We start from the raw sequence: 12,211 nt of genomic DNA on the forward strand, positions 1-12,211 counted from the left end.
GATGGAACCAGTCTCACGTAAGCGTACGTGTAAGGTTGGTCCGGGCCGCTTTATCCCACGATGTCGCCGAATCAAGATAAGACTAGTAACGGTAAGTAAATTGACAAAATCAACGCCCACAACAACTTGTGTTCTACTCGTGCATAGAAACTACGCATAAACCTGGCTCTGATACCACTGTTAAGGAACGTAGCAGAAATTTAAAAAAATTCTATGCATCACCAAGATCAATCTATGGAGTCATCTAGCAATGAGGGGAATAGGAGTGCATCTACATACCCTTGTAGATCGCGAGCGGAAGCGTTCAAGAGAACGGGGTTGATGGAGTCGTACTCGTCGTGATCCAAATCACCGATGACCGAGCGCCGAACGGACGGCACCTCCGCGTTCAACACACATACAGTTGGGGAAGACGTCTCCTCCTTCTTGATCCAGCAAGGGGCAAGGAGAGGTTGATGGAGATCCAGCAGCACGACGGCGTAGTGGTGTAAGAAGCGGTGATCTCGGCAGGGCTTCGCCAAGCTTAGCGAGAGGGAGAGGTGTCACGGGAGGGAGAGGGAGGCGCGCGGGGGCTAGGGTGCGCAGCCCTCCCTCCCCCCTCTTTATATAGGGGTCTAGGGGGGCGCCGACCCCTCTAGATCCCATCTAGATGGGGGGGCGGCCAAGGGGGTGGCTTGCCCCCCAAGCCAAGTGGGGCGCCCCCCACCCCTAGGGTTTCCAACCCTAGGCGCAGGGGGAGGCCCAAGGGGGGCGCACCAGCCCATCAGGGGCTGGTTCCCATCCAACTTCAGCCCATGGGGTCCTCCGGGATAGGTGGCCCCACCCGGTGGACCCCCGGGACCCTTCCGGTGGTCCCGGTACAATACCGGTGACCCCCGAAACTTTCCCGGTGGCCGAAACTGGACTTCCTATATACAATTCTTCACCCCCGGACCATTCCGGAATCCTCGTGATGTCCGGGATCTCATCCGGGACTCCGAACAACTTTCGGGTTACCGCATACTAATATCTCAACAACCCCAGCGTCACCGAACCTTAAGTGTGTAGACCCTACGGGTTCGGGAGACACGCAGACATGACCGAGACGACTCCCCGGTTAATAACCAACAGCAGGATCTGGATACCCATGTTGGCTCCCACATGCTCCTCGATTATCTCATCGGATGAACCACGATGTCGAGGATTCAATCAATCCCGTATACAATTCCCTTTGTCAATCGGTACGTTACTCGCCCGAGACTCGATCGTCGGTATCCCAATACCTCGTTCAATCTCGTTACCGACAAGTCACTTTACTCGTACCATAATGCATGATCTCGTGATCAACCACTTGGTCACATTGAGCTCATTATGATGATGCATTACCGAGTGGGCCCAGAGATACCTCTCCGTCATACGGGGTGACAAATCCCAGTCTCGATTCGTTCCAACCCAATAGGCACTTTTGGAGATACCCGTAGTGCACCTTTATAGTCACCCAGTTGCCTTGTGACGTTTGGCACACCCAAAGCACTCCTACGGTATCCGGGAGTTGCACAATCTCATGGTATAAGGAAATGATACTTGACATTCGGAAAAGCTCTAGCAAACGAACTACACGATCTTGTGCTATGCTTAGGATTGGGTCTTGTCCATCACATCATTCTCCTAATGATGTGATCCCGTTATCAATGACATCTAATGTCCATAGTCAGGAAACCATGACTATATTTTGATCAACGAGCTAGTCAACCAGAGGCTCACTAGGGACGTGTTGTGGTCTATGTATTCACACATGTATTACGATTTCCGGATAACACAATTATAGCATGAACAATAGACAATTATCATGAACAAGGAAATATAATAATAACCATTTTATTATTGCCTCTGGGGCATATTTCCATCAGGGAACAGAGTTTTACCTTGGCGTGGCAGATATAACACTTCTGCTGGAAAAGTAGCCCTTATTAATTCCTGCCTTTCTTCCTTACCGATGTTCACTATGGGCTTCTTCATATTAACTAAAGGCACCCACGCGGGTTTTGACAAACATAGAGGGGCCTTCTTTTGGAACTCTGCTGAGAACAAGCGTAAATACAGACTAGTTAGATGGGCTACCATTTGCAAACCTAAAAGCCCTGGGGGGGGGGGGGCTCGAGATTGTCAACACACTGGTCATGAATACGTGTCTCATTGTGAAATGGTGGTGGAGGATCCTGACCGGCAACCCTGGTACTTTATGGCTTGAGATCTTAAGAGCAAAATATTTCCCTAATGGCAGCCCTATGTTTACGGTAGCGACCGGGGCTTCCCAGTTTTGGACTGATCTTGTCAAAGTTAGGGAGGTGTTCCGCCTCCATGTTAAGTTTGTGGTCAACGATGGGGCCTCGACCCATTTCTGGTTGGACTGGTGAACTGGGGATACCCCCCTTGCGTCCTCCTTTCCAGTTCTTTTCTCGTACTACTCCAATCCCAAGATCTCAATCTTTGAGCTCTCGCACAACGGTTGGGGCTTGGGATTTCGGAGGTCCCTCTATCCTGTAGAGTTGGGCGACTGGCACCGTCTTGCTGCTATGTTCCTGTAAGTGCATATAGTGCCACCCCTAGTTGGTTTTGGAGTATTGACGACAAACTTGATTGAGGGACTAATGTGTTTGTGAGAATTGCAGGATAACACAGGTAGTAGTCCCTTATTGATTCGGTTTACCTACCAGAGATGACCCCTAAAAATGTGTGAAGACATTGAAGACAATGGTGGTTCGTGAAGACATTCACGATGAAGATTATGGCATGAAAGACACTCATATGAAGACTATGGAGTGCGAAGACATGGTTGTTCACCAGGGCTGGCATGGCCGAGACCAAACACCGTAGGGGGTAGTTGTACCCCCCAACCAAAACACCACAACCTCAGATGTTTGCCCCTAAAGGGGTAATTGGTCGCGGGGCCTTGGGTGGGCGTGTCAACCACTTACGCCACCTTTCTTCCTTCTCTCCCACCCAACTTGCAGCCTCCCCCCTCACACACACACAGAGATAATCTTCTCAGAAATCCAAACAAAATCGGTGCCATTTGCTCATGGTTGATCCCCTTGGCATCATTTGAGGTAACTTCTCTCGTCTCCCACGATTTGATCGCATTGTTCCTATCCAAACCCTTGTTTGGGTATTTCACTCAATTCCATTTGTTCAAGTGGTGAAATAATGATTAGTATGATGTTTGTGATGCGTAATAAGTACTAGGGTTAGTCATATATTTGTGATTTTTTGCCATGGATGAACTAGAGTTAGGCTTAGGGCTAGGGTTTATGTTAGAGGAAAGAAGACAAGTAAGGGCGTGACCTATTTTAGATAGTATTTTACTTGATGCTATATTTCTTGTGATGCGCTTTAGGTATTACACCATACAACTTTCATTGATGCATTATATTGCTTGCCATTTCTTTTTAGATGGCGAGAATCGTTAATGTTCATTATGTGGAGAACGCAACAATTTTAAGTAACAACACCGAGATTGTTGCCGACGAGGAGATAGCCATGTATTTGTGAGAAGTCCTAGTTATGATGAGGTTGTGGAATAGTAACAAATGTTCATTTCAATTATAAGGAATGTATAATGTTGGTCCAAGACCTAGTTCTTGAATGAAGGTAATGCCTATCACTTCTGAGTTGGATTGAGGGGCATACAAAGAGGTTGTTGCGGCCTCTCAAGACAAGTCTCTCAAATTATTTGCCATGAAGGTCGAAGGCCCTCGCTTGGATGTTAACTTATTCTTTTTTGCGAAGCAATTGCATGTTGACTTAAACGGGTGTGTATCTGCATGTGATGATATGAGCCCAACTAGAAGTGAAGTGCACCACTTGTTGAGGGTAGGATCGAGGTTTTATGGCCCCAATCCTATGAACCAAGCAAATGAGTATGAGGTGAATGATAGTGACCAAGTCAATGAACAAGATGGTGGTGTCAATGCCGAACAAGGTTATGACATGGATGGAGATGGGGGCTGGTGATGTAGATGGTGATGACTTGGAGAAAAAGGATGAAATTCATGAGAATGATTTTGGAGATATGAAAACACAAGTCATGGTGCAGGACATGGAGTGTGACATCTATGGAAGTGCCATCCCTCCGACTCTAAGGATGATGGCCTGGAGAATATTTGAACAAAAAATGGCTTCAAGGCAAAAGAAGCCCAATGCTTCTCAAAACTTTTAGGTCGGGATCATCGAATATCATTGTTCCATGATTTTAGCCTCATCTTCTATATCTAAATAGCTAGCCCCCACTAAGGTATTTCTCTCAACATGCAAGTATGTCACCTCATCATTCAACATGCATAAGAAAAGGCCCACCTCAACATGTAACTATGCATATTAAAAATTCATTACAACATGCATGCATGTAAAATTCCATTTTATTATGCTATTTACATTTAATTCTTATATACTTTCAGAAACTATTGTTTCAAGAATTCATATTCCATATAATCAAAATCTCATTGAAATATTGCAAACATTTTCGCAACAACGTGCGGGGCATCATCTAATTGATAAGGTCTTTGGACCCTTGTATCAGACCCGGTATTCAGGCTTCTTATACAAATGGAGTCGGGAGAGCTCTCCCTGTTAATCTAAAAAAATGACAAGATATCACCATGCAGATTTCTGATTCTCCAGATACTTCATTAACAAAGTGTAACATTTTTATTTGCCCTAAAAATAATAGCATTTCTACACTTCCAAATAGACCAAAACATAGCAGAGATGCCAACCAGATAAGTCTTTCATCAGCTTTCTTGAATGTTTTCAGCTCAAAGAACCGATCATCAGACGACACACAAGTATTTAAGCGCAAATCACTTTCCGGCCTCGGAAAATTAGAGGTCGTCCAATCGAACGACATCGCTCGCAAATTAGATTCAAGCTATCCAATCAACATCAGCAATAAATACAAATCCAAGAGAAAGAAAAACATCAGTTATAAATACAAGTCAATTCTTCAAATCACCTTTTTTTTCCTTGAACCGAAACAGAGGAAGAAGGAGAAGAGGGTTAAAGGAACCAAAGCCGAACAAAAGCCCTACAAGCTAACATTAGCAAACCAAGACCATTCTCCTTGGCCCAAACAAATCCAAAGCTTCTGCGACGAGGCCCAATTGGGCCTCACAATCCCCACGTCAATCAATGCGTTGACCACGTCACGGGTCACGACTTCTTCCCGCTCGCCGGCGCCGGGGCCGGCGCGGCTGCCGCGCCGCCGAGCACCGCGGCAGCTGAGTCGACGTTGGTGAGGAGGAACTCGTAGATCTTCTTCCTCAGCCGCTCGATCGTCTCCTCCGGCACGCCGCAGCCGTTGGCCGAGGCAGCGGCCGCGGTGGTGGCCGCAGGCTCCTCGTCCCCGTCCTGCGACGCTGGCGGCGGCGGCGGCGCCTCGCCGCGCGTCCCGATCTCGCCGAGCCAGTCGTTGACGCGCTTCAGCTGCGGGAGCATCCTGGCCGCGCGCTCGCGGTCCCACGGCGCCGCTGCCGACACGTCGGCGTCCAGGAACCGCTCCACGAACCCGAGGAACCACCCCCGGGACTCCTCCCCGAGCCGCCGAGCCAGCTGCCCCCTCTCCTCCGCGCCTACCCCCCTCTCCCACTCCGGCGGGGCGGGCGTCACCGCAGCTGCCGTAGCGCCCGGGCCCGTCCTCGGCTTCCCCTTTGCGGGGGACATCCGCGACTTCGCCGCCGGAGACAACGACTTCACGGCATTGGGGGACGCCGCAACTGGCTTTGCCGACTCGTCAACGATGACCACGGCCAGCGGCGACGATACCGTGGCCGGGACGGGCTTGAGGTTGTAGAGCCCGAAGCCAGCGAGGTCCGTGGCGAGCGCGGCGTTAACCCAGGACTTGGCTCGGCGCTGCCGCTCCACTGCGACTGCAGCAGCAGCCTCATCGTCCGGGGCAGAGACCACCGTCCCGGCGTCGCTGGCCGCTGAGCATTCCGGCGGGGCTGCTGACTTGGTGAGGGTGTCAGTGATCACCGTGGCGCGGGAGAGCGAGCTGTGGAGGGCGAGGAACTGCTCAACAGTCGGCTGCGGGTTCTGCTCCTCCGCCGTCGAGCTCACCTCAGCGTACAAGCTGCTCCCACAAAAACAAGCAAGCCAAGTAAGAATCAATCTCAAATCATTACGTGCACCTAAAATACAAGCAAATCACAATGAACATGGCACTGCACAAGTGTACAGTAAAGCACTGTGTAATGCTTGTATCAGTAAAATTTTCTATCACACAAGACAGTAAAATTTTCCATCATTTGAGTGAAATGCTGACATTTTCCAGCAGTGGTTTGGAAAATGCTGTGCATTAGCAATGATGAGATTGACAGCAGAGAGCAGTGGAGCTGCCCAGTTGATGGTGGTAGAAGGAAACAAGACGCAGGTGCAAGTACAGTGCAATTATAGGTAAAAACAGCAGGCCATCCATACACAGCATCAACAGACACAGTTCAGAGAAATGGTCGCCCATATGCAAACCAAAACACTGCGAGTACTGTGAGTGTCAAGGTTAATACCCTACACGACACAACATGAACATAGAGAAAGAGCTGCACGTTTGGTTATTTGGGGCGTGCCCTGTGCCTACATGCTAATACCTCCATTTGATTCGACCCATTTGCTCTGTAGAGCTCTGCTTTTCTAGCACGGCAAATCGGCAAAATTTACACCGCCGATAAGATGGTTATGAACTTCAGCAGTGTTTCAGCTTTCAAACTTTCAGTTCACGAGAGATGTACTTAAAGTTCTGGAAGTTAATTCTGGTTTGGTAAAACCATGCAGCTAGGTTCCACCAGCACTCTCAGATCTCTACACAAAGATGGCAGGGTCGGACCACGGGTGGGGTCTCAAGGGGCAGAAACGAGCTGGGCTGATAGCAATCATTATTGCAGCACGCAGGACAGCTAGACCCGGGACATTTGGAGCATGATACCAACGGGGAGTTAATGATCTCCGCCCTTGTGAGGCGCGAGCGCAAAGGAAGCATGTCACATGAACGGCAGCAGGCTTTGCTAAAAAACATTGCGGATACCAATCTGTCCTGGTGTGCTGATAATGTCCTGTATCTAGCATGTTATGGTCAGCACAGGAACATGCAGTCAAGGCTGTCCACGGCCACAGGCCATGTGGAGCTCTGGGGGTCTCATAAAGCTCATCAGACGGGACAAGTCTTTGATGAACAGTTGGGTTGAACTGTCGACATGGTAGGATTTCAAAAACATTGGCATGTGGTACTAGCAGGTGAAGATGAATCCATCCCAAAATTTGCTAATACCAATAGAATCGTATTTCTACCGTATCTCTGCATGCTTGGATAAAGCTAGCAAAACATGCCAGGTTATGGTATGACCCAATCAGACCAAAAGATTCTCTTCTACTATTATCTTAATGGGCAAAGCATGTGATTCCATCAAAGTATTTAACATGCAGACACTATTTTCTGGAAACTATGTTCTGCCCAAAATGAGGTGCAAACCACAGATTATAGTTGACTGAAAAATAAATAAGAAAATGTCCATGGAAGTCATTTAGCAACGAATGACAACATAATATAACTTTCGTGATGATCACATCACATCACAAGGCTAGTGTATGGAAGAAAGGTACCTCAAACATCTCAGCAAGCTTTCTGCAGCAGAAGCTTCCTGCATGGCTTCAACAGCAGCCGCCTGTGCCGATTCTCTGTACTTCAGAAGCTCCTGTCACAGAATTATGCCACAAAACATACCATCAGGTACAAAAACTTTTTCCAACAAAATTTCTCACAGATAATGGACAGAATTTGTCAATATTCATAGACATTGGTGATAGCGTATGGTTTCAACCATATTAATGTACGATAAAACCATATAGCTAAATTTCTACTGTACAATAAAGCCATACTGATCATGCCAATGAACTTAGTCATACCTTTCCTAATTTGGCAAGTGACGGAGGAAGTGATGCCCATGAATTGCCGACATCTGTCAGTTTTTTGCTGTTTGGTGGAATCTTAACCAAATTTGTGACATTTGGGTTGCTTAAACCACCAGATGTCCTCTTTAGAGTAGGAGGATGTTTCTTTGGTGCTTTGTCAGCATCGACTGGAGGAGCAGGAGCACTTGACGTGCTCTTTCTAGCAGGATTATGAATCTTACTGTCGTCTTTATGTGTCACCTTCTCGTTCACTGGTGGCTTTCTTCTAGGAGTCTGCATACAAGAATAACAGGACTAGCAAAGTTACTTTGGAGCAAAATCAGTTTATAGAAAGAAACAGTGCCATCACATTCCGTTGCTTTACATAAATATCACGAATAGGTTTATAGCATATCTCCATGTTCTCCAAAAAACACAAAAGGTAATACTATCCTAAAGAGAAGAGGGTGATGACAGAAAATTAAAACATCAAATGCATCTATCAGTAGGGTGGTAAAAATAGTACATACCGTTGGGGCCCTGTTCTCAGGTTTCCTGTCAGCTTTGGTCGTCTTCGAGTCTGAATTATTTTTTGCTTTTGTATCTACAGCTCCTTCCCAGCTTCTTCGCAATGCTTTTGGCCCTGATCCAATACCCAGCACAGAGCTACTGATTGAGTTAACCGCAGAGGACCTTCTCCCTGCAGTAGTGACCTTCAGAACTGAAGCTGCCCTTTCTAACAAGGAGAGCCTAGAAGATGATGCTTTCTCTGGTCCTTTTACCCCATGTCTCTGTCTTAGATCACTAGAGAATCTGTCAAATGTTGCAGGTAGAGAATAGACACTGGTTGGAGATGAAGGTGTTGATCTAACACGGGCAGGTCTTGCCTTTGGTTTCACTGTTTCCTTCTTCTCAGTAACCCCATTCAAAGCCTGTTTTGACAGTGAAGATTTTGATTTGGTCAGCACCGGTTTCTTATTTTCTGTCCCAACGGTTTTGTGGGGAGCATTAATTTTCTCTAACTTGCTCTTTTCCTTCTCTAGCGACAAGACACCAGCATCTTTCAATCCATTGGTTGGTTTCGATCCATTGGCCGGTTGTGCTTTCTTGCTGCCGGCAACTTTGGAAGAGCTGGTTAACACAAGGTCCTCGGGGTTGCCAACGCAAGGATGACGGCCAGGAACTGGCCGAACACCCCAAAGGATGGGTACCGGAGTGGCAGCCTCAAGGCGATCGACATGGATGAACTGCCCTAACTGAATCTTGTCGCTCAAGATGAGATCATGCTGTTCCTCGGGAAGGGTCACATAAGTGGCGTGCGAAGAATCGGACACCTTGAGGTAGAACCCTTGGTTGGTGAAAAGATCACTCCCTGAAAGTGCCGGCACAATGCTGACAACCTGAAGAAGGGATGACCGATGTTCTCCTGCGACTTTGACATCCGTGTTCATATGCTGGAGGAGCTTGACGAGGACACCGGGCACCAATGACGCCATTGATGTAACTCCTTAAGCGCATTACTCTGCAATGTTCAAAGAGATTCAGCAGTTAGATAATCACATGAGTGTATGGAGAATCAGAACCAACGTAAGTGGCCGAGTTAGTTATCAATTCACTGCTGGACAACCTGGCCGGCTGCCCCTGTTCAAAAGTGAAAGCAATGAACCTGGTTACAGTAATGGCTGCAACTTTTCGTGAATGTATTATTTACAGGGAGACCTGGGTCACAAGGAACTTAAAGCAGGAACCTCACATTCACCACATGTTCTCCACGGCAGTACCATCTTTCAGAGTTTAATCACTGGATATGGATTCACAATGCAAAGTGAAAAATCACACCCCTATCATCGCTGTCAAATAATCAATAGTTATTAAAAGGGACGGCTCCATGGAATCATTGGTGCATGTAACCCAATAATTTCAGTGGTAACAGCGACAGCTAAGGTGGGGAGAAAATCATGCGAACACCTATCCAACAGTAGCAGTAACATGGCAAAACAGCACGTAATAATCACTTAAAAGGATTAGGCGAGAACTGCGGCTGCCAGGAACTCAATTATGCAGTGCAGGGAAGGGGAAAGCTGCCGTGCCATTGCTTGCAGGGGAGTGGATTCGGTCCAAAGCAAACAGGGGACCCGGCCATGAGGCGGAGGCGGAGGCGGTGGCGGGGCTGGAGGTGGGAGACAAGCTCAACAAACGCCACGGAACAAGCAGATACCACCAGAAAGTCGCATGATGGCATCAATGTGGGCGGTGGTCCTTGTCCTCGCTCCCCTCCCCCAACCCAGCGGATTTTTCCTCGGCCAGGGAAAAAATATGCGGGGAGCAGAAGAAACAGGTGAGCACCGCCAGCGAACCAACGGAAGGACCAACCAAATCTCGTGCGCGAAGTACCGCTAATCAATTCCGCCGAAACCTTAAACGGATGCCAATCGGGAGCGGAGGGCAGAGGACGCCCGGGCACCTCGAAGGCTCGCACGGCAACCGTGTAGCTCATGGCGCACCTCCTCCGAGGAAGGGTGAGCGGCGAGCCAGCCGGAGCAGTCGTCCTTCGGCACGGAGCTCTCTCGAACAGACTGAGAAATCAAAGGGGGACGGGGACGCAAAGCGGCGCGAACACAAGCAAAGCGGTCGAAGATGCTTAGTATGCAGATAAAAATAAACACAGATAAATTCAGGCAGCGGTGGGGAATCGAGACCAACCTCCGGCGGAAATCCGCGGGCGCCGGCGGGAGCCAATCTCCGCCGCTCCGCCGCTCGGATGCTCCCCTTCCACCCCCTTGCGGCGGCCGCGCGGGAGAGTGGGTGAAGGGATGATGAATCGGGGAGGCGGCCCCGGGGGCCCTGGAGCAGCTTCCGCGTGCCCGTGCGTGGCAGGCGTGCGTGCTCTGCGGTGCTGCTGCAAGGCTCCAAGCCTATGGACGATCCTGCAGCGCCCTGCCGCAGGCCAGGTCCAGTCAGTGAGGGGGCGCGTCGTCAGGCGAGAAGATCCCTCGCCCGCGCTTTGGCCGGTTGTGGAGCGGCGCGCTGCGTTGGGCCGCGCACGGGGGAGAGGGGGGAAGGAGCGAGAAGGGGGAGGACGGGGGAGGGGAGGAAAAAGGAAAGGGAGGGGAGGGAGAGAGTGGAACGGAGACCAACCGGTGGGCTCGTCAGCTCGTGGCCGGCTTCTCTCTCTCTCTCTCTCTCTTCTCTTCTCTTGTTGGGCGGGGCGGGGGGAGGAGTGTGGTGGGGCCTGGGCGTAGGGGCTAGTGGTAACCGCCCGTAGCAGAGGAGAGAGCTGACAACACGCGACGCCAGCGGCGAGGGAGGCGGTCCACTGTGCGAAGCCTCCCCTCCTGCTGCCTGCTGCCTGCTGCTTGCTCCTCGTGTTGCGCAGCGCGGCGCGTGGGTGGGTGGTGCGTTGCTGTTGAGGTGGCCCGTTGCTTTCTCGGCTTCTCACTCTCGCTATGCCCCTCTCTCGGGAGTGGGGCGGGGGAGTGATAAAGTTGTAGGAGCCCGAGGGAGGGAGAGGAGTAAACCGAAAATATACAAACTGTCACGTGAAACGCACGAATTTCGGACGAACTTTCAGTCTTTTATATGCAGGAGTTTGAGCCAGGAGATGTAGTAGAAATGAGAAACTGGGATTCCATGCAAACAGCTGAATTCTCCGGCAACGTGTCTTCAACCAGCCTTCTTGGAGGGGTCGGCGTTGGTCCCCTTCCACCCGCCTCTCCGACACCGCGAAGAAAACCCTCTCTCCAAATCCTCGTGGAACAGGCTACGGCGGCGCAAATTTCGTCGATCGGTCCTTCTTGAAGGCATTGCCTTGGGGCCAGCATCGCAGATAAGGTTGATGGCTGCTTGGTGTCGGGACGTTGTTGGTGGTGCTGGTTGTGCGGCCGGCTTGGCGTCGACGGCGGTATGGGTCGTCGTGGAGATGCCAACAACAACACCTTAGGTGGAGTCGGAGCTGCCTTTTGACGTTGTTCGGTGGCGGTGCTGCTGTTGGAGGGGCGGGGGTCTGCGATGGTGCAACATGGCACAAACAGAGTTGTTGTGTTTGTTGCCTCTCGTGTTGGTCATGTCGCCTTTGATGTCGTCTCTCTGCTCTGCCGCTTTGGTTAGGCTCCGCTACGTGATGATGGGCAATGATAATGAGGTGAGTCTCTGCTTTTGGTTCGGTCTTGCTTGATCATTCCCCTAAAATGGCCAACCTTGATCCGTAAAGTGCTCAGGGTAGTCCCCAGGGCAAAGCTCGTGATCAGTTTGTGTTGTTTGGCGGAATCTCCATATTGTTAGGTCCTTCTATGGC

The 12,211-nt window shown here is 49.8% G+C and overlaps 1 protein-coding gene across 1 annotated transcript; it reads right to left on the reverse strand.

Moving 5' to 3' along the window:
• Nucleotides 1-4,907: 4,907 nt before the first annotated feature.
• LOC125510028 (protein CORTICAL MICROTUBULE DISORDERING 2) lies at nucleotides 4,908-11,054 on the reverse strand. Its single transcript, XM_048675118.2, has 5 exons — nucleotides 10,621-11,054; nucleotides 8,448-9,439; nucleotides 7,933-8,211; nucleotides 7,630-7,721; nucleotides 4,908-6,106 (listed from the first exon to the last, which is right to left on the reverse strand). Exons 2-5 carry the CDS (start codon nucleotides 9,411-9,413, stop codon nucleotides 5,188-5,190), a joined length of 2,256 nt encoding a protein of 751 aa, XP_048531075.2. The 5' UTR covers nucleotides 9,414-9,439; nucleotides 10,621-11,054; the 3' UTR covers nucleotides 4,908-5,187.
• Between the last annotated feature and the right edge of the window lie 1,157 nt (nucleotides 11,055-12,211).

Source organism: Triticum urartu, chromosome 5A, assembly GCF_056163025.1.
Source record: "Triticum urartu cultivar PI428250 chromosome 5A, HENAU_Tu73, whole genome shotgun sequence".
NCBI lineage: Eukaryota > Viridiplantae > Streptophyta > Magnoliopsida > Poales > Poaceae > Triticum > Triticum urartu.

What these genes read in the sequence shown, in the direction of transcription:
- LOC125510028 (XM_048675118.2), bottom strand. Translation starts at nt 9,413, where the DNA reads ATGGCGTCATTGGTGCCCGGTGTCCTCGTCAAGCTCCTCCAGCATATG. An exon ending in CTGAGAACAGGGCCCCAACG is followed by an intron (nt 8,212 to 8,447) that starts GTATGTACTATT and finishes TCTTGTATGCAG; the next exon opens with ACTCCTAGAAGAAAGCCACC. An exon ending in AGCTTGCTGAGATGTTTGAG is followed by an intron (nt 6,107 to 7,629) that starts GTACCTTTCTTC and finishes TTGTGGGAGCAG; the next exon opens with CTTGTACGCTGAGGTGAGCT.